The sequence below is a fragment of the Hermetia illucens genome, chromosome 6 (genome assembly GCF_905115235.1).
Source record: "Hermetia illucens chromosome 6, iHerIll2.2.curated.20191125, whole genome shotgun sequence".
Classification (NCBI taxonomy): domain Eukaryota; kingdom Metazoa; phylum Arthropoda; class Insecta; order Diptera; family Stratiomyidae; genus Hermetia; species Hermetia illucens.
Window position 1 is genome coordinate 73,889,674 of NC_051854.1, and position 23,200 is coordinate 73,912,873.

A 23,200-nucleotide genomic window follows, 5' to 3' on the forward strand; every position below is an offset into this window, starting at 1 on the left:
TCTTCGGGCTGCAACCCTATTTTTTTCCTGCTATGGATCTGTAAGTCATCAGAGCCCTCGTGGCTTTCCGACATGTGTCTTCCAGAATAATTTTTGGTCTAGTGTAATTCCCAAATATTTGACCTCTGTTTCTCGTCTCACCTCCATATCATGTAATGTTATGGCTTTCAGGTGATCCTACTTACGCCTCCTAGTGAATGGTACTATGGTGGTTTTTGTTCGGTTGATCCGCAGTCCCACCTTCCTGCGCCAGGCACTAGTAACCCTTAATCCAGTTTGGATTCTATCACATAGGATATCTTCATATTTGCCCCTACAGATTAAAACAATGTCGTCCGCGTAGCCCTGGACTTGTATTCCAGTATTAGTTAACACGTCCAGGAGTTCATCCACTACCATACTCCACATCAGCGGCGATAGTACCCCACCCTGTGGACAGCCTTGAGTGGTGTTCATTGTAATAGAATTTGTACCTGTCGGTACCTCTATTTGCCTGCTTTCTAGCATTTTGCCCATCTAGTATGCCAGGGTGTTTCCCACTCCTTTGCGGCTCAGAGCATCTTGTATCTCTGTGTGCGATGTGTTGCCGAATGCTTCTTCGATATCCAAAAACGCACACAGTGCAATTTCTTTTGTTTCTATGGCGTCCCATAGTACCTCTGTCAGCTGATACAGAGCAGTTTCAGTTGACCGTCCTGCCCGATAAGCGTGTTGACAGTGATGTAGGGGATTACGCTTTAGAACGTTAGTTCTAATATAGTTGTCTATGACCTTCTCCATCGTTTTGAGTACGAACGATGTTAGGCAGATTGGTCTGAAAGATTTAGGGTGAAAAGGATCCTTTTTACCCGCTTTCGGAATAAAGACCACTTTTGCCCGTCTCCATGCCCTTGGTATGTAACCTAGTGCTATGCTCCCCCTTACCACCCCCAAAAGAGACTCTAAGATAATTCCTAGGCCTCTCTGGATAAGTGCTGGGAAAATGCCATCTACTCCGGGAGATTTAAGTGGTTTAAAAGTTCCCACTGCCAATCTTAGCCTAGCTTCTGAGCACATCTCTTTTGCTAGTTTCCAGCTGTTTCCAGTTTCCAAAAAAGTAAATAGGATACTCCTCATGTTTATTTCCAATATGTATCTTTTTGCTTACTCAATAATTAAACATAGAGTGTGTTGAAGTAGCAATTTAAAAGACGGAATTGTATCCACTTCAATTGGATTACACTTTAGTGGATATTTATTTGATTTTATTCTCTCTTCCTCTTAATTCAGATATATGCGTCGGCCTAACCCAACCCAATTCCAAGTAAATCATAATTCCATCAAGCACTTACCTGCCAATAAGTACATCACTCCAGTAACAAGTATTGCACTGATTTGACGTTGGCATACTCCAAATGCGCCAACAAGAGCTGCACTCCCCAGAATTATCAAGCAAACGAGCGAGCATGATATCGACAGATTTTGCATTCCTGAGTGGAAGAAATAATAAATGGAAAATTGAATTAGTACAGCATATTTCGAGAGTGCCTCGAATTAAATTCAAATTCAATGGAAATGAATTCATAAAGTATTGATTGGAAATATGGTTGAATACGGTGGCATGGAAACGCTTTTAAATGCCTCATGTTTCAAGCTTCTGTATTTGTAACATAACTTGTAGGGCACGTTTTGATGAATCCAAATCAATGTAGCTTTGTTTGTTGCAAGCACTGATGTCAGTTGAATGATGAGCATGAATATTCATTTTACCAATGGGATGAGGTAGATATTAGTGTCACTTCCTTTGAGAGCCAATATTTCCATTTGCTTCTCTGATGTGTGCTCATTTCTTCACAGAAATTTGCATAGCAAAGCTTCTAGTCAATGTACTCATTTATTGTTTACCCAATTAAGTTTTCTTCAGATTGCTAGTAAGGGAACAGTTTTCATTATAGATTCCATTATATAATCTAAGAATATAATATAGGAAAACTTGAAATGTGCAAAGAAAGACGTGAGTATAAAAGCGTGCTGTAGGCATGCTTAATTTTTCTTAAGTAGCTTATTGGCTTTGCTTTTCATTGATGATGAAATCCGGGCTGAAGAAGCTCACATAATTATTTACCCCCTAGTCGGGCATAACGCGTCAACCATTCCTACGCAACATCATACACGGTTCGCTGAAATGCGTTTCAATTTCTTTCAGGACTTCCCGATAACCGTACACTCCTCCTCCTGCACCAAGTGCTCTTGGGACGTCCCACTTTTTGGCTATCTTGGGAGTGTGGGGTTCACTACAAGGCGTGGTCAGCAATGGAATTGTCGCCCTTTTTAATGTGTGACCTATCCACTGCCACTTCTGCCTTCTGATCACATCGCCTCGCCTGACCAAGTTTTTTGTTCCAAATACGTCGCAGACAGGTGTTAACGACGGCTTGGAGGTTTTGAGTGACAGTGAGGGTCAGTTTTCATATGTTACTCCCATAAAGCACCACAGAAAGAACACTAGTCTCAATCTGAATCTGGTGTTGGTATAAATGCATTTCCAATTTTTAGATAAGACAACGAAGGCGGATCTCGATGTTGAGCGACAAGCAGTTTAATGCCACTGTAGGCAAATGTCACACTTCCTAGATATGTAAATCGATCAACGACTTTGTTGCTCTGCCCATTAATGCAGACAGAGACAGTGCGATCACCCATCAGACTGAGAACCTTGGTTTCGTTGGTGGTTATCTTGGGTCCAACTATACTTGCCTCTCTTTCAAAATCCAGAGTCATTTGACCAAGGTCCATGACTCGATGAGAGAATATAAATAGATGTTGACAGTGTAGCCCTATTCCATTGACATCCGAGCGTCATCGACAACAAGAATAAATAATATCATTTCCGCTTTGGATCTCAAATTCCTCTGAGATTTTATTTTGGTCCAGCACGTGTCATTGTGTGCCTTCATATATCGCTCTAATAATAGCTATTAGTTTTCCCGGAATGCCCATTCTGCGTAGCTCACGCTAGATACACTTACTGTAGAAACTGTCTAAAGCCTTTCCGAAATCGATGAAGCGGAGATGCAAACTATGGGCTCAGTTCCAAAATGATCCATAGAGTGTTGCTGTGGGTAATGCCACAGGATCCAAAGCAGAAATTAGCCTGTTTTCTGTCGATTAAACTATCGAAGTGTTCCTTCATGCGTTCCAGAATTACTTTAACTATTATTTTTCCGACAGCCGGGTGAACGCCGATATCCCGCCAATGGTCACACTCAGAACGGGTATCATTTGGAGTTTTAACGATAATTCCCTTCTTCCACTCTCTGCGGAAGAGTCTCGAATTTCCAAGATTTACATATAAGTGGAAGCAACAGATCTGCAGAACCTGTAGGTGCCGTTATGAATAAATCTGTGGAGAGACATTGATGCATTGGTGCATTGATGGCTGAGATGATTTCTCATCTGTTTGGGGATCAGTCCGTATCCGCATTTTACGGTGACTAGCCGTATCATCCACAAGAGGAGGAACTTCACCGTAGGTGATATGGTTAAGAACCGAGGTGAAGTATTCGTTCCATCTCTTCAACTGTTCGTCATAGTAGTTGAGCAGTCGACCGTCAACGTGCTTCAGAGGACCACCGAAAGATTTGCGACGAAAGCAAGTTCTTTTGTAATGCGGTATATCCTTTTCTGAAATCGTTGTTATCTGGAGAAACTTCTGCTACACTGACCATTGCAATAGCCAATTTAATTTTGTCACGGCACAAACAATGTTGAACTTCCCACTTCCATAATTCAGCAGTCAGTTTGTGACCCTTCGAGGCGAGGTTATCAAAATGCGTAGCACCCGAGAAAAGACAATTTTTGACCGGCCCAATGCTCATTGATATTCTCAGGCGGGTTACTCAGGGTATATATCATTCGATCAGCAACATAGTTCTTCCACTATCGAGTGGCAGCTGGATTATATAAGCGGTCGACGTTTGGAGTCGCATCTCTCCAACCCTGAGAGAAGTGTTGAACGCAATACGCAAGCGCAGGTAAGCGACCATTAGATGGTGATCCTTTTCGAGGTCAACGTTAACGACTCTTCTGATACGCACATTCAGGAGACAACTCCTAATTCTACTGATGATTACCAAGTAATCAATCTGACTGCACGTACGACGTTTTAACAAGGTCTGTCCTTGAACAATGTGCTATCGATGACAAGGCAGAAATCCACAATCCTCCCAAGATCGTGTCTCCATCACATGTCCGAGCAAGGTGTTGTCACAGAGTCCATCTTGGCATTCAGACCACGCATCAAGATCACAATGTCATCTTTAGGAAGCCTCTCCTGAACTGCGAGTATTTGCTGGAAGAAGGAAACCTTCTTCACTATATCGTTAATCTCCGTTGGTGCACAGCACTGTACAATTATGACGCATTTTAACCTGGATCAGAATTTTGCAGTCAAAATCCTGTCAAAAATCGCCTCCTAGTACACGAGGACGCTTCTTGCGACAGCTGACAGTAACAACCCGACACCTGATTCGTAACTGCTACTACTTGATTTGGTAGAGTACCAAAGCACATTGCCGCAAGAGGGAAAGGAGGACTCCCCATAGTCCCACCATCTTACTTCATTTACGAGAGCACCAATCGTGCAAAGCTAATGTTAGCCTGAGCGGCACAGAGTTGGTGTAGATCCGATGATGAGGCATGCTCTATTCAATTCGCCTGGAATTAAACGCTCTCCTAACTGCACCCATTCCACCTTGCCTAAGACAGCATCTTTCAAAGCATTGAGCCTGCCTAGGAAGTCCGCCTTCATTTCGCTCAGTGTTAGATAGATGCTGGGTCTAGGTCTTAGGCCTAAAGCTGATTGCCGTCCACAACTTAGATAGCAGCGGTACCTGATAAATCGAGAGGAGAGGAAGCTGGTTCCTCGCTCTGGTACTGTTCGCTGATTAGCACTAGGTCAGATTTTATCTCCTTAGTGAACTACGTTACGCTAACAACTCGTGAGCGGATGGACTGCGTTGTTTGTTGATTTGTAAGACATATCATATTACCAGCATCCAGTTCCGTTCCAGTTTCACTCTGAACGCTGGTCACCTCCCTGAGCTCCGCATTATCCCCATAGAGAGTGCAACTTTCCTTTTTCTTGCAAGTTTTTGCTTTAGGGCCTGCCCATATTTGCGGTATGTGGTCCCAGCGAGATGTACATAGATGTGCTTATAGTCTAACCGATTGTAATATTCTCCGCGCGACTCGTACTCGTATCCTACATAGTACTGAACAAATTCTGATTTTCCCGTTCGTAAAAAGCTTTCCCGCGTATTTTTCAGCGACTTCTCCATAAAGCGTTTTTGGCTTCGAGAATTCCCAGAGATAACTTTTATTGGTTGCGCTTCACACTTAATGAACCTTTCACTTCAGTTTCTTTTTGTGAGACCATCTAGATGTCTATCTACGAAGGGCACATAGGTGCTAGGCTAAAAGGCCAAAGCTCCCTTGACCGGCTGTAGAACCCACTCTTGCTGTTTGTCTTCGGACCTAACTTAACGAGAATTTTACCAATCTTCATTTTGCATGTGGAAAACACTATCTTGGGTTTGATCTTACAGGCGATCTACCGGTCTATCTCGACTATTTGCGGTCCGTTTAGCGTTTATGATGCTCTCACCGAGAATTATTGTTTTTTGTGCGTCTTCTACTGCTATCCATGCCCGCCTGTAGAAGGAAATACGGTCCAGTAGCTCTTTCAGTGCTATCAGTCTTTTGTTTTCTAAAAGAAGGTTGCACTTCACAATTGCTGCGCATTTCCAGGCAAGATAACGCTGAAAATGGTCAACTATACCATCAGCTACATAGTAGTATGCTATAGTTTTGACAGTCAAGTTGCAGAGTTCGTGAAACAATCTCGATTCAAAGTGCCTTTACTGATGTAAGGTTATTTGAACTGATATGTCGAATTTGAAGTCCATACGTCAAGGAACGTTCTGGCAAATGTGATGACTTCTTCGTCTCGGAGTGTTGTTAGCTACGGCTAAAGTGAGAAAAGGTGCCATGGTTATGCAACAGATTTGGATGCTGCAAGCTTCGCGGAATCATTAATTGATTTTAATTCATCCGTCTGGGATGTTGGTAGTAAACTGTCCACTATAATCTAAATGACGAAATTGACGTAGTGAGCATTCGAAGGTGAAGGCGAAGGTCACTGGTTTGTGATCCATAAAGATGGTTAACTCCCTTGCTTTAACCATATGACGAAAGTGTTTATCGCCAGATATATAGCTGGTCGCTCATTGCCATAAGGTCAGTATTTATTTTTTGTCAGATCGAGAAAAAACTCAACGGCTCCCAGCTATAGTTGATCCACTATTGGAGAACTGCTCCAATCGCGAAGTTATTGTAGAAGATAGCTAAAATTGGGTCGAGAAACTGACTTCTTGCTGAACAGCTGAAACGTCTGTGCTCCATTCCGTTGGCCAAATGTGATAAACGGAGTTGTGATGGAAGTTTTCGGCAAGTCTTCTTCAGCTACCGGAATCTGGTTAAATGCCTTAGCAAGTTTAATGTTGAAAAGAAATTTTTCCGTAGAACGAAATGGGCGAAATACGGATGTGCCGAACTGGGTACTTATCGACACGCGATAATCTCCGCACGGGACCATGGATTGTCGGGTTCTAAAGCAATTGGTGGGCCTTATGTTGGTGACACGACACATTATTTCCGAAAACTCCAATAGGATGTTATGATTCGGGGTTCCCCGTCTACTTGTCCTGATAGCCGATATTGCATATCCTCACACCTTTCCTTGGGAGGTAAGCTGAGTTGTTGAATCTGATCTGGAAGATCTGGGAGAAGTCCACAGTATGCTAAGAAATTTGGTCTGAGAATGGATTTCGAAACGGGTTCTCCAAGAGAAATCTAGTCGAAGGCCGAGGTTGACGATTCCGTATGTGGTAATTGGTACCCCGTTGGCTGCCAAAAGCTGCAAAGGTTTTTTTACATGCTCCTTGGAATTTGAAGTGCGGATAAATCTGTGGATGTGTGGATGGCCTATACTCTACAAAGGGAGTGAATAGGAGAAATACATGCAGAGAATGAAAGGCGTTTGCCAAAATCAAATTACATGGTTTTGTGGATATAGTGGCCTCGGTATTAATTTTCAAGTGATACCAACATATATCCTGCGGACGAGGGAATGAGAGCGCTGGCGTTAACGTCCGGCAGAATTCACGATTTAGAACTCCAATTTGACCGCGTGTAGGCCCGTCTACTGTTCGGCAAATGGGGATCTGTTGGAGGGCTGCGCAGTTTGTAGTGGTTAGTTGTCTAGCGTCGCCATAATCGGCTAAAGAGCAGATGGTAGGCAGTGGTCTCATCCATAGGCTTGGAAGCGTTCTCCATAAGTTTTCTCGTGTTCTCTTTCTGACTGGAACTGTTCGCGTAAGCAGTCGTATGAGTTTTCTGTCATCGACACTGGTTTATGTGATATGTTACAATGGCAGTAATGCGATGATTACCAGGGGTCCGTGGATGACAAGAGTGAAGGAAAATTTCCTCTCAATTGATCTGGTTCGTCATCAAATTGGATGCGGATTCAGGACTCCCTCACTTCTCAAACAGAAAAGACTTTTATATATTACAGTAGTAGATCGGTTATCTTATGGGTGACAAAACTTACCTCCACTGTTTTAAACCAAATTTCGGAATCGTGGAGATTGAAGTTTGGAATTTGCAGTACGCAGTTCACTGAGGTTACCGTCATACTCGTACCTATGTACAGGCGTGCTACAAATTGACCCATTTGGCACTCAAACAGTGCTAACAAAGGGACATGGCTTGGCCTCTATGATTTCAGTTTAACAAAATCTAACCAGATGCATAAGAGATACCGGTAGGTCTTGATATGGCAACAAAGGAACTCGGCTTTAGAATAAGTGAAAATGAAACTGACTGAAGGTTATAATTCAAACAAGTAAAAGGATATACCCTAGACAGGATATTATTGATGGATATAATGTTGAAAATCCACTTTCATCCCTACTAAAGGACGCAAATGCTACAGGAGAATTACTGGAGAATTGAAAGTTTCATGGTGGTTGTGGTTATGTCCATATTACGGGCAGAATTGTGGGTTCAATGCGTGGAGCTGCGCTTTACAACTCCGTTTTACACCCTTTAATTGTAGTAGACGTGTTAAATAGGCCTCGCATCCACTGGTACAATGATAAGGTTGCACTCACTATAAATCGGCACCGCTGTGGAATTTTGATTATGAGGACCACCATATTCATATTAAAGCGGCCCATCAGAGCTCTGCTATGTTATGCCAGCGAAGCGCAAACCCTAGCTCAAACAGCAACAAAAATAAAGAATGCCTTTGAAGGAAAGGTCCTACGCTGAAGATAAGTGGCACATTGTGAAATTGTTGGTGAATCAGGCCATGACCATAATACGACTACAAAGAGACTCCATTGGGCTGGTCCGAATGGTGATCAATCGGAAAGGTGTGTATTCTTCAAATTTACGATGAATTCTATACCAGCACGTACGAGTTTCTGAGACTCAGTAAGATTTTGGGTAGGGAATGTGGGAGACCATCCTTTTTTAAAAAAGTTGGAAGGCTCCTGGACGCAATCTGGTGGAACTCTGAAGTTGCTAGCCCATAGGCAGTTTTCCGCCAGCGAAGAGGACTATGAGTCGAAACCATGTTGGGAGGGTATGCATCTCCAGTCATGTGAGATTATCGAATCGATAATTACTGAGAAGGGTTATAAACAGTCTTCTTGCATATCAATCTTTGCATTCAAACAACATAGTGCCAGCCATTCTCCAGGAATAGCAAGAAATTGTTGCGCTGTGGCTTCTAGAGATTTACCGGAGTTATATTTTGTTCAGATATGTACAGCATTCCTCGAAACGCCCATGTTTGGTTGTCATATCGGAGGCGAGGAGGCGAGCATGAGTCCACGAAGGACTTTGCAAATTGGCCTCATCCCTTTCCTTTTGAAGATTCCAGAGCGCATCCTGCACATTCAATTAAAGCACACCTACCTCAAAAGCAAATCCACAGCAACTGCTCTTCACGCGGTAACGAGTTACAGACAATACACCTTAGCAACCTTCCTGGATGTAGAGGCAGTATCTTACAACATTAGCACCAAACCCTTAAAGGAGGCCGGCTTCGGTTTCGTCCAGGGCAGGGCTGCCTTTTTGTCGTTTACCATTGACTTGGATGTTCAGACCAATCTTGCCAAGTGAATTTTCGTTTGCGCGAATTACGTGACCATACCATCGAAGATGCCTCTCGCAATTTCTCCACAATCGGTGCAATCCCATATCGATCGCAAATATCCCCATTTGAGAAGTGATCAAAATGTGTCACGCCACTAGTCCAACGCAACATCTTTGTCTCCATTACCGCAAGACGCCATTCGTTGTCTTTTATAGTCGGGCAATACTCAGAATCATAGAGAGCGACAGCACGGACGACATTTCGGTAAATTTTAGATTTGAGACGTTCGTTGATAGTTCGATCACAAAGAATACCAGTTGTGGAACGCCATTTCATCTAGGTAGCATTAATGCGTGAGGCAATTTCATAACGCAGTTCTCCACTGGCTGATAGCATTGAGCCGAAATATTTAAATCACTCAGTTCTGGACAGGTCATTGCCGCTGACAGTGATTGTATGGGGTTCAATCCGAGACGGTGTTGTATGAGGTGATCATTCCATTTTTGGACAAGTTGTTCGAGATTATTTTTTTCTATTAGACGCTATATCACGCTGCATAAAGCAGTGTACAGGGGGCTGGATGTTGGGTGTCGTGCTGCACACGGTCAAACGCTTTCTCCAGATTCAGAAATGTAATGTAAAGAGGGCGATGCTTCTCACGGTTTTTCTCCATAAGTAACCGTGCAGCGTGTATTGCGTCAGTACTTCCGCAGTTTTTGACAAATCTGGCTTCAATGATTTCGCGAATATGGTTGTCAACACTGCGTTCAAAAGTCGTTATGGTATGGGAAATTAACCGGATCCGGATCCGGATCCGGAATCGGTAATTTGAACATTCTACTGGACTACCTTTCTTTTTCCATATTAGAACAGTGCTACTTTCTTGTCAGCCAGATGGTTTTCTATTTTCCTGAATAACCCAGTTTATTTAGGGATATCGAATTGGTGGACCTCGGCGTAAGACCGTCTGGAGTTCCTTCTTAATGCAAGCCTAGAGCGGATACCGGTTGTTGCGCCGTTGATGATGATGATGAATAACCTGATTAAAGAATCCACTGAGCCACAGTGTTGGGTTCCAGCTCTTCGCTTTCCGGAGCTCAGATGCGATGTCGTCAGGCCCTGTTGCTTTCCTCGATTTCATTCGTTTTATTGCCTCCGCGACTTCAGTTGCGCTGACATGAAAGTCCTGGGGGTTTAACGTGAGTACCTGCCGTGAAGGCATAATCCCACGGTCCTCTTCGGACACGGATTGATTTTGGGACCACAATCAGAGCCCCGCCATGCAAGCACAGCGGTCCTGGTTTATACTGAGTGCGGGTTCAGCATTCATACCAGTGGATGCGAGGCCTATCTATCTATCTATCTATCTGTCTATCCTCCTCTGCCGCAACTAAGGAGTATCGCACCCGAGTTGTACAGCGCAACTCCACGCTCGAGCTCCGAGGAGCTCTGCCCGCGATGTAGGCATAACCACAATCACCACGAAACTCCCACTAGGGGGCCAACCGCAAATAACCGGGCCGGGAGCACATCCTCCAGGAATTCTCCTGGAGCATATGCTCTCAGAGGGCCATCCCGGTTCCCATGGTACCAGATAACCTTCGGTGAGGCTTCGTGGCATAACCACTTCAGATGAGTCCCTTGCAGACTCGGGTCTGATCGCCCTCCTCGAGTACGTGGGGCAGTTGCGCTGACAAGTGAAGCCCATAGTGTTTTACGTAGGCACCTGTCGTGAGACTTAATCCTACGGTCCTCTTCAGACACGGATTGATTTTGTGACCACAATCAGAGCCCCGCTGAGACAAGCAACAACGGTACCAGTCTATACCAAGTGCATGGCTTAGCATTCATACTGGTGGATGCAAGAATTACCTAAATCTCTACCGAACTATGGAGTACGGCACCCGTGTTGATACGCAACACCACGTCGAGGCCCGAAGGTCTCTTCTCGCTTGAGCACAACCACAACCACCATGAAACTCCCACTAGGGGGGCCAACCACAAATAATCGAGCTGTCCTCACATACAACAGGAGTTCACCCGAAGTATGTGAGTCCAGGGGCTTTCCCGGTTCCCATGGTACCAGTATACCCCTGGTAAGGTTTCGTAACCAATTTGCCACTTCAGATGAGTCCCCGTGCAGACTCGGGTCTGATCGCCCTAATTAGGTCTTTGGAGCATTCGCCTACTGAATGACGGCCGGCAAACTAAAGTAATTACAGCGTCTCTCGGTGCCACCACTATGGAGGTTCTCCTCGACCACTTGGTTTTGGTTTGGCCGATAGGGTTGCCGCCCCATCTTGCTCGCCGCCACCTCTGAGCACCAATTGCGCTGACAGGTGAAACTGCTCGGCAATGGTTGTGGAAGTGGAAGATGAGCAAATTATTCCGTTGAAATCTGCTCGAAATATTCTCACTATCTATCCGTCGTGGCTCGACGATCGGTAAGTATCGTCATTAACGCAACAGAATTGATCGATATCCTGTGTGCGTTCGTTTCGGTTTTTGCCAAGTGGATACAGATCCCTCTCGGCATCCCGAGTGTCCAGTTTATCGTAAAGAGTTTTGTAATGTGCCGTTCGGGTGACAGCGCTCTGGATGTGATCCCGAATTGTAAGATAAATTGAATACTGACCACAGAACTGAGGGTTAGGAAAGCCTGTAGAACCTTCTACACCTGCAAGAGGACTTTTGTAAAGAAAAAGGGACTTGGCCCGAGGATGGTTCTCTGGATGTACGTAACCAAGTTCGTCCAACCCTAATGTACGGCTCTGTTGTGTAGTGCCAGGCTTTGATGAAGAAGTACAATAGAAGCAAGCTTCATAGGATTCTAAGAACCATGTATGCATGTGCTACTGGGGCTCTGCAGTCCTGTCCGCCCGATTCTCTCAATATACTCCTAGACATCCCACATTAAATACTCTCTAGCGTAATGTGCGGTACAGTATTTTCCAGTGTATTCCAGACGCAAGTACTAGCGATGCATGACCCGAGCTCCAAGTGGCCGTTGAGGCTTTGTACTCAGTGGTAACATCCTCCAAGGTGGGTTCTCATAGAGGGCAATGAACTATATAAAAGGAAATGAACTGGTTGACGCACTGGCGAGGGGGCTTTCCTCTTGTTAGTTCCTCGGTCCGCTCCATCAGCGTCTCGCCGGCTTATGGTGGAATCTACACCCACTACTTAGCAATAGCTGACTTCACATCAACCAAAATTTGAAGAGTATTTGGCTTTCGGGTTAGGCATGTGTAAATGTGTACAGGATTATGGTGGTTTAAACCATTCGCGATAAGTTATGGTGCCGAAGTTGCGGAGAGAAGGGGGAAACCTTCCTTTTCGATTGCCCAGCTCTAGGTAGCCCCAGGTTGCGGACTGTAGGTAACCAATTTTTTTACGAATCTGAAAAGATCTTGAATTGCAGGGTGCGGGGCTGCTATCCTTGGTAAATGCTATGGGCTGACTCTAAAGATCTGATTCAGCTCGATTCTGGTCCCCTTACTCTTCGCATAGCAGTCATTGTCTTAGGAGTTTGTGAACATGAAAACGGCGCAACAGAGCGCTTATTGAGCTCCACGGAACGGCCATTGATACCTACCCTACCCATTCTGAATATTCCCCGATAAAACCTTCAAATATTGATAGTACAATTAAAATCCTATTCTCACAACGGAAATATCCCACGCTAACTCATTTCAATATCATGAACTTGGTCAGTGTGGTCAGTTACTCCTGTTATAGCTTCGAACTATAAATATGTCCCCTTGCATAGTTTACTGTGGATTAATTCCACTGTAATAATATCACCACATAAATATTCAAAGCATTTTCTATTTTCAGATACCGATAAATTCTAACTATCATTGCAAATAATTCAAAGCATCTTTTCATCGACCCTCCATTACAAGTTCCATTTCAATCTAAATATAAACTATTTGATAATCCAGGCATCAATCAACCTTGTTTCAAATGAAATCGCGTTGTTTAGCAACATGGAAATACCCTTCCATCTATTCGCCTCATGCTCTGCCGAGTTGGGAAAATTCTCCATTATAGAAACAAGGGAGGGATTGTCTGTTATTTTGCAACCAGTTCGTGACTAGCTTGCGAATTGTCTTCATTAAGTTTAGCATTTAATCCTGCATTCGAATCTACGGACGTAGATCCTTTTTCTTATTAAATTCTCTGGCTAAAGCTTTTATAGCTGCGTTGAACATTATCGCCGCCATAATTTAATGTAATAGGCGACTTATAAAAAATATCCTTGAACAAGGATCCAATTATTTACGGGAGATTTTAAATTGAAATTTTTATGTCCTTTTACCGTTTAGCTAGAAAAGTTGTAGACTTGATGGTTCTAAACATGTGTAATGACTTGTTCGAAACGTTTTCAAGAGTAACTTATTTTCAAGAGTACTTTTGGAGTCCTCGTTCATGCTCTTCACAGGAATCAATACAACCTACTCGGCTAAAGGGCAACGCGCATATAGGAAAACTTTTTCCCTTGGAAATAACTTAATTAATCTCGAACCAATAACTCCTGGAAAGGTAGAATTTAATGGAGAGGTACATTCCGTACTTGAGAGGCAAATGACAAATAAAGTTTGGTTTTTTTATGCGGAAAAACGAAAATTGAGGCAAATCCTCCAACATTTAGAACACCAAGTTACATGAGCAAAACGCAACCAGCGCAGTACATCAACACATCCTTAGTCGAAAACCACATCAAAAATATGAGACCTCATTATCCCTGCAAATTATATCAGTGCAAATCCTGTAATGAATGACCTACTTCGTATGGTAGTTGATTATGAATCAAATGTGAGTTCTTCATGTATCTAAGGGTCCTGCGAATGTTTCATAATTTCATCCAATTTTCGAGGGAAAATCTATGCAAACCTCCCATTTGCATTGCAGTGATGGCTCGAGTGCAATTGACTTAATTTATGGAAATGTCTCAAAAGGATTTGAAGTGATACAGCACCTGAAACTCTTCTGCCTACAGATTTTTTGGAATACATAATGTGATCTTCTGAATGGTTTGCATGCGAATTAGCAGGAATAACCAAGTAGTTCCCCCAAATTTTGTCTATCTGGGATGTAAAAAATTGGGAGTTTGTTTGAGCAAGTCATCACACATTCGGTTATTAAGGAGATAGGGGGAAACTTTTAATAACTCATAAAGGTAGATTTAATGAACCAAAAATCTCCGAAATTGGATATTCTCCAACAAGGGATACTGCAGAAGTTAAGAGGAAAATATTAAATCATTCATTCACTGTTATCTCTTATTTGAGTAAAAACACTTTGATAGTTATTAGGAAAGTTAACAAGATACTCCCTGTAAATTAAGGAAAGCATCGAACGGCTCTACTCGTGTAAACTAAATGTTTGCCTCATATTTATAGAGTTATGACCACTATTTAGGGTAGTATGGAAAGAAGACATTACGCTGGCTAATCAGGTACATCGGAAGTTAGATTGATTCACCCATCGCCGCATCTGCGAGAACGCGAATGGAGGACTGTAGCATGAAGTAGGAAGAGGCACAAGAGATTAGAGGGGGTGTGTTGATAACGGAGATCTAAAATGTTGACTTGATCCCAGAGTGCAAAAGGGTGCAGTGTTAATCTACTAAGACGGCGAGCAGTCTTTAACAGTTTATAAAATTACGGCATAAACTGAACAAAGTAGTCAAAGCACGTAAACCATACCCACGCACAGTCGTTGTCGGCCCCTGGAAATATGTTTCAGCTTCCTTTACGACTTTTCGAGAAGCTTGCACTTTTCTTCCAGTGTTGTACGCAATGTCCTAGAACTAGGACTACTCAGTCAAATTCTTTTGAAGTTTTGACCTATGCATGATATGTCGCTTTTCTAGTAGGTATCCCCAGCATAAAACATTCCGTTACATTCCCTGTTGACTCTCTCGAAAGCCTGTCGAAATAGATAAAAAGTAGATAACGTGCAAAGAGTTCTTGCGGATGCTATCGTCAAATGATGCGCTGGTAATCGGGGTGGATGTGTGCCACCCAAGTCTGCCAGAACATTTTCTCGACGTCTGTAGGTAACTCGCCACTCGCCATTTTGATTGATCAGTTTGCACATAGATGTTTCTAAGATCATTACTTCCAAATTCAGTTTGAACTCTGAACACAGTGAATGGAGAGTGATACTGGTTATGCTAAACCAGTGAAATGTGGATGTTGTTCCAACATATAATTTCTCCATTATTGGACGGATTAAATGTCGAAAGCTAAATTAGCCAAAAAAGAGGCCAGCAATTATTTTTAGAATGGTCGAGTTTTACGTCTGACAGGATTCGTTGAAAGGCTCTTCTGATGCGAGAGAGACGAGGGTTTCTGCACCGAGGCCTGCTGTTGCAGCGGATACGGGGTGCGGTAGAACATCGTATGATGCCACTTCCCGGCAGCCACTTGATGGATGATCTCAGGCAGTTGAAGCAGATGTTGGTACCTCGTCGCGCCTTAGCCCTCTTAGCCATAGCCATTGTCCCCAGCCGTTGAGAACGACTTATTCGGTGGGGATCCAGACAGAAGGGATAGGAAGCTTCTTTTTTGTGCCAAAGTAGACCTCCTCAATTTGTGTTTCGTCGACCAGTTAATTGTCTTTCACGTTCCTGAAAAGAGCTTTGGCTGGTAGGTTCCATTTGCTTCGACAGCATCATTGTTTTCAAACGCAGGCTATGGGCCAACCTCTCCACAAACTTCAGCAAATCCTAGAACTTGGGGATCTCGGATGGAGACACTGCCATTCGCGCACCATGTTGAGCCTGACAATTTCGCCTCGATAATTAACACAGCTAATGTATGCCAGTAGTCAACGGGGAGCTCCATGACCCATAGGGTGAGGGACGCGTCATTAACAGCCAACAATGCCGGACTCTTCCTTCCTCGCGTCGAAGTTCAGAATTCAAGCAATATGGGTCTCCGGGAGTTGCCTTGGGCTGCCTTCCAGACGTCTTGATAACCTCGGTGTAAAGGCTACCAGCCAGTTACACGGCGTTGATGGCTTGGCACAGTTTCCCGAGTTTGTAAACCTAAGGAAAATCTTCATCGGGCACTGTTGGAAAGGTATCTTTCATAGCCAACCAAATCTATAAGACTCCGTCAAAGAAGGGCATCACCATTGGATCCAGCTCGATATTTTGAAGTCCAGTCGCCTCTAGCTTGGGTTTCCCAGGAGAATATCGCCCCGCAAGTCTTCGAATGTACGGCGAGGCGTACTCGTAACGAGATATATTGAGGTCCGGTCCCGTCTAAGAAATCCCCCATTTGCGTCTCATCCAACGTCTCAGCTTACAGCGCTGTGTGTAATCAAAGCTGCCAATGGTCGTCTACGTTGACCAGTGATTTCTCCAATTTGGTGCGGTTCATCCTGGGTATCGTGTCGATATCGATATGCCGTCAGTTGAGTCATAATTCTGAGAGGTATCTTTGTTGGTATGTTCATGTTACCCTCACTGATAACGTAAACCCACCCGTAAAACCGATGACTTTACACGCTGGAAATCGGCTACACTTCAACTAAGTTTACGATAGAGAAAGGTAGCGAACTCTACCCAAATGAGCCGTCCCCGCTTTTAAAGAAGACAAAGGTGGCAAAAGTAACACGCGTGCCATTGGGAGAAGAGTGCGGATTTCTGGGATAGCTCTGGGCGGAGATAAGACACATTTGACGCGTGTTGATAGGACAAAATGCAAAATGCCTGCAGAATTGATAGGATATTTTTCGGCCGATATCGGCGCATTCACAAATAAGTAACTAATTTTAACCACAATCGGAGTTTATTGCACTTGAAATTAGGCCATCGTCGGTGCGTTGACCATTTTATTAGTAACTGCAGCCATTGGTGACGTATTTTCTTCTCCATAACTACGAACACAATGTGATAGGTTTTTCTTTTGAGTGTTCTCAGAGTCTAAGAACCATCTATTTTCTATAACTCTTGAGAGACGTTGCATCTGGTCCTGACAGTGTTTTTCAGTCTCGTGGAGGGCAATACTGGCATTTCAGCCACGGCGATTTCTGCAACATTTCTTCCTTATTCTGGGCTGACGATGATGAATTCTGAATATCTGCGAAGGTATCGGCATTTCAATGAATATTTCTATGAGTTTGTGACGGAGTGAGCAATGTACGTGTGGAAGGCACGCAATTATAAATGCTCTGAAACGAGTCAGCCGGCCATGACTTCAAAACAAAAAGACAATAATAATTTTGAGAGTTAGAGTGAAGGAAAAAATTTCGAGAGAAGACCAGACTTCTGTGCTCGCATTTGTTAATATATAAACAAATACGTTATGTGAAGGCGTCACAACTTTGGAGTTGAATTGATTTTTGTGTGACTTCGTGGTAGAATTGGTAATCAAATTGTTGTTGTGTGCTCGCCTGGTGTCTTTAAAACGATTCGCTCGCAAGGAGTTGTCTCCTCATCTATCAGGAAGACTTGTGGATTTGCATCAATTGAGGACCGCGTGCTACTTACTAGAGCGAAAGCGAAGGAGGTCGCGTATGATTTGTGCAACTTTCAATAAAGTTCTCCGGAGCACATTAGACTACTCTCCTGCCCTGGCGGTCAAAACTGTGGGTGCCAAGAGTTGTTTCTGAGTGATGCCATGGGCATCGCAGCAGTTTGCATTGGTATTTTCTACGGTATTTGATCCATTCGATCTATGCGATTTTTCACTTTGCCAGTGTACAAAGAGGAAGCAGTCGAGTGTGTCTGTAGCCTCGAAAAAAAGCTCCGTGCAAAGGGAAGAAGAAACATGTCTGCGAAGCCCATACATGAAATACCTATAGTTTAGTTTCGCAATCGCAATCTGCGTGAAGGAAGAAAGGGCTTCCTTTTTTCAATCGTTTGTAAGTCGTGAGAAACATCGTCGTCGTCAAATCGGAATCGAATCCACAAATGCCACAGGGCCGTCTGGCCAACCAGCTAAACAGAGTGGAACGCAACCCTGCATGGGAAAGTGCTGTTGAACGGGTGTCGATTCCAACTCCAGTGCTCGGCTGGCAGCGATCGGAGATAATTCGAAAAAAATGGCTTGGATTAGCAATTTCAAAAGCAAATTGAAAATTTTTAATCGTTAAGGAGTAATAATTTGTCAAATCAGTTTGTAAAATTGAAAAGAAAATGCCGAAAGAGACGCCGCAGGGCTCTCTTCTTTTGCTCTTTCCTTTCACTCTTTGCATCCCTCGTTTCTCTTGTGTCGAATGTCCATGCGACCTGCTTCGCTTTGTTTTAGGATATCTGCGTATAAAGCAGAGGAAAGGTTCTCAATAACTGCCGTGGCAGTACGGTGTCACAATTTTGCCGTAGGAACCCGGCAGTTTCGTTTCGCCAGCTCAAGGCGCAATCTGCTCTAGCTGGCTTCACAATGGACGCTAAACGGTTTAATCATGCGCTCGTCGGGTTGGATGAGAGTACAATTGAGTTTGTCTTCGACGTTATCAAGGGCTGCTTCTATTGGAGGTTGAAGGAGTAACGCATTATGCGCCTGTCAATAAGTGAAGTGGCGAAACTTAATCACTTACTATCAGAGTGCGTTAAGCTAACTGCTACGCGAGGTGAAGTAGTGACGAAGTCGAGACCGAGGTGTTACAGTCTTTGTGGGGGACTTTAAGTGAGCATACAGGGCATTCTGGCATTAATGGACCCGGGATCTATGGAGACTACCCGCCGCCACCCGCGATAAAATCCATGGTAAAGCAGGTGGCTCAGCAATAGCAAACGGTGCTTTACGCTCGGAAGGTAGGGCTATATCACGGTCCAGATCCACCTCTCAAAAAGGCAGAACGTTGGTATGCTCGACAAGTACATTGGCATGCTGGTACCAGCGAAGTTTTGCGGAAAAGACAACGCAAGGTACTAGCGCTTTACTTTTTCAAAAAATCAGATTTACCGGCGACTCTGGCGGCGTCTACCTGAAATATACCACCACGTCTTACGACTCCTTGAGTCAGCGGCACTACTTTGTCGATACATACGCTGAAGTATCGGTTCTCGTCGTCCCGGAAGTATAACTTAACACCGCAAACCTTAAAACTCGCGACACCAAATTCCTCGTCGATTCGCACGCATGACTACAGGCATGCAGACATAAGCTTAGGGCTTCGACAAACGTTTTCTTGGTACATTATTATCGCGGATATCAGCACACCCACCTTAGGCGCAGACTTCCTGTCCCACTATGGATTACTAATTGACTTATAAAACAGATTTTTCATTGACGCTATACGTCATCAGGAAGAGTTTCTACCTTCACGCCCAAAGTTCTTTCTCAGGCCCACTTACTCGCGCACTTTTTCAAAAATACCGCAACGTCATTACTAGGCGTAGTCTCTCTGAGCCGGTTAAGCTTGATATTCAGCACTATCTTTTCTAAGAAGTGTCTACTGCTACCGCAGAAGCTCGCAGTTGCGCGGAAAGCGTTTGAAGAACGCTTAGACAGGGTTTTTGTAGACTGTTCTTGATCTTCGCCACTTTACATGTTTCCTAAATTCAGTGTGGAATGGACAGTTTGTGAGAGTTACAGATGGCTAAATGCCTAAAGGGTTCCAGAACGATACCACATTCCCCTTATTCTTAACTTTGTGCACTCTATCACAGACTGCCGTACTTTCTCGACCTTGGAATTAGTCAAGGCATATCACCAAATCCCTATAACCTTTTGAAGTCAATAGTCTACTAGAGCGGTCACTAGTTTGAAACCGAAAGACACTAAGACCTAATCTTCTTCGATTTCACCAATCAATTAAAGAGCCTTGTAGAATCTGGATTTGGACCGATTTGCACAGTTCTTGAATTCCTTCATTAGCCATTTGGCAATCAGATGCGCGGAAGACATTTCCGCTGAAATGTTTTCCTTCATCTCCTTGCCAGGTTTTTCATCCTGGGTTAGTCCTTTGATCCTAGGAAGCATTGCGTTTGAGGCTTTCAGTCTGATGGTTCCCAGAAGTGGTTGGACAGAGTTGACCTGTTTTTTTTTATTTTTTTTTTGTTTTTTATTTGCGCATTTTTCCACTATTTTCACTTTGGTGAGAACAAACACCCCCAATACTTCGAATCACGCTCGTCAGTAAAGTCGCCTCCTTCAACCACATGCTAACCCTTCCCATTTCCTCGGATGGTGTGATAAAAGAGAAGTATATCTTTGAGGCCGCCAGACTGAATGGATACCTCGACCGGATCACCAGCAGCGTGACGCTTTAACAGGAAGCATTCACCAAGTTACGGGTCAATAGCCAAGACGGAGAATAGCTTTGGAATTCAACGAAATTTTCCTTTCGTAGAGACGAAAACTGGGGAAACGTGGGTTGGACGTCGTTTTCAGCAGCAGGAGCAACCAGCATCAAAACCCCTCCAGGGTTGACCCAGGATTCAATCGATCAAATGGCCAAATCCGGGATATATGAAATTTCCTGCACAGACTGCAGAAAAGTATGCATCGGGCAAATCGAAAGGAACGTGGAAGCACGTTTTGCTAAACACCTGCAGTAACCAGTTGGCAGAAGAACAAGGGTGGCAGTCTTCAGATCGAAGGTAGCGGAACATATCGTCTTAAAATATCACATAGTTTCCAGGGAGAACGTTAGGTTGGTGATGCGTGTAAGATATACAACGAAGCTTTACGTGACCCAAAGTCTACCTTCCGGAGGCCACTGCAGTCACCTTAGGAGCGCTGTTCGAGGCTACCAAGCGCGTTTCGCACCATTTTAGCTTCGAGGTCAGAGGCTCACTTAAGAGGGTCTCCCAGGCCCGGCTAAAGGCCTTTTTCTTGGAAGAAAGCACAATCAGAAAGAGGGGTACGCGACGCCTATACGTTTGAACCATGCGTCTGGTTCCTCGCTGACACCGCCTTTGGTTTCAGGGGGTCAAGTATTGTGTAACGAACGCGAGCAAATGTGAACGCTTTGTCGGTCAGTTGTTTTGACAGTTAGAGTCTAGGAAAAGATTTTGGGAATTGTATCCTTGAGAGCATAGCAAAATTACTCGTGTTTCAGTTTACGTTTTGACGCATTGGAGCCTCTGCCCAGTTTAACCTTATCAATTCCCCTCCCCCTTATTCACATTAGGTGGTAAATTCCTCCTCAATAACTTAGTTTCTCAATAATATTGACTTTACGGAAGTGAATAAATGCACAATAATCCCTAATAGTTTATATCCTGTCGTTGTCCAGCCACACCACCTACTTTTATCCATTGTAATCCTTTTCAGATAAAAACTAAAATTCGTCCCGAGTCATTGTGTCGCATCGATTTCTTTCCTTCCTTAAATTGCTTCTGGTTTTGACAATGTGATAATGGTCATTGTGTTGGTTGGATATAAACATTTGAAATAATAGAATATTGAATGCCATCAAGTGAATTTCTTCCTTGAGGATAATTTTGTTCTTTAGAATGTGGAGCTTAAAATATAGAAGGACCAAGTATACGTCCACATACTTCGGCTTTGTTGAAAAAGAAACACAAAGCGTGTGCTCCTTACATATGTAGGAGTGCACATACATTCGGAAAAATATGTACATGACATGATTGCGAAGAAAAGGCATTGTGTATTTTCCTCAGGCATCCCAATGAGATTTTTCTTTTCTCTGAATTGTTCTCGAAGTCGTGCTAAAAAGGATGGCAAAGCTGAATTGATTGAGAATCATCTCATTTTCTCGACGCCGGAAAGCTTGGAGCCGTAAAAAAATGGATGTAAAAAATGCTCACAAGGTTAGATCCTTATTTCTTTGCCCTATCGACGAAGAAGAACAAATTCTCCTGTGGGAATTGGGTTGTCTTCAGTGTGGCTGAGATGATATTTATACGATTGATAGAAGATAAAGGTTAAAGGCTTGGTAAACAGCAGTTTCAATTAGAGTAGATCTTACGTGAACATTTGCTGATCCTATGTATCTTTTGCGATTAGAAATGATGAATATGGTGATTGAATGATATGGAAATTAGGTTTGTGGCTGGTTGCTTTAGTAATGGGAGAGGCGTACATTATAAGAGGCAGTTGAAAATGTCAGATATTGTTCACCTATTTCATTTACTTTTCGGGGAAACATTCATATGTGACTCTTGGACAAGCAAGAAGGCTAAAAGGCAAATTTCTGATCACATTAATTTTAATAACATCATTATGGAAATAGTATCGTCACAAAAGAGTTTACATTATTTAACGTTGATAGTAGGATTTTGAATTAATATTATGATATTGGACTCCTTTTTCTTGACCCTGGACAGGCAGCTCCTTAAGGAGTTGAACGATTGCGTTTAAGTTGGTTCAGCTACTTAGTGTATGCCTTAATTGAGACTGATTAGGTAAGTAAAACGAAGCAGCTTCAGAATTCTATGAAGGGAGTGAACAACTACAGGAGCATGCACGCTATGCAAAGCTATAGCCAAGAATATGGCACTAACCTCTTTCTGTCTGTCTGAGGGTCCTGGCGGTTTAACTTCAATACCTGCCGTGCAGGTATAGTCCCACCGTCCTCTTGGGATACGCTTGAGTCCACTAGGAGGTCTACCTGCGATATGGATTCAACCACGACCACCATGAAACTCCCACAAGGGGGCCAACCGCAAATAACCTGGCCGAGAACATATCCCCCACCCGGTTCCCATGGTGTCAGATAACCCCCCGATAAAGCTTTGTCGCAAGATCAATTTCAGATCAGTCCTTTGCATACTGGAGTTTAATTGCCCTCCTCGAGTACGTTTAAGACGATCAAGCAACAGCTGGTGGAAGTTACACTTCTGACATTCCCTCACCAAGATTCACCTTGAGTCGTATTCGTCGATACTTCAGACATTGAAGTAAGTGGTGCCTTTCACCAAAAGGTGAACCAAGTCTGGCAGTTTCGAGCATTTTTTCCAAACAACTGAATCTTGCTCAACAAAACTACAGCATCTACGATCGTAATTTATTAACCGCGTACCTCGCAATAAAGTACTTTCGGAATTCTCTTGAGGGCAGACCTACG

At 43.6% G+C, this 23,200-nt stretch overlaps 2 protein-coding genes across 2 annotated transcripts in view; one reads left to right on the forward strand and one right to left on the reverse strand.

Annotated features, from left to right (window-relative positions):
- Nucleotides 1-23,200, forward strand: part of LOC119659500 (protein NASP homolog) — a 129,188-nt gene that overhangs the window by 11,303 nt on the left and 94,685 nt on the right. The window lies entirely within an intron of this gene.
- The window catches only part of LOC119659501, a 56,401-nt gene that overhangs the window by 2,337 nt on the left and 30,864 nt on the right, over nucleotides 1-23,200 (reverse strand). Inside the window, exon 3 of the mRNA XM_038067627.1 lies at nucleotides 1,332-1,469. Coding sequence (XP_037923555.1) covers nucleotides 1,332-1,469 — 138 coding nt within the window. The remainder of the gene's footprint in view (nucleotides 1-1,331; nucleotides 1,470-23,200) is intronic.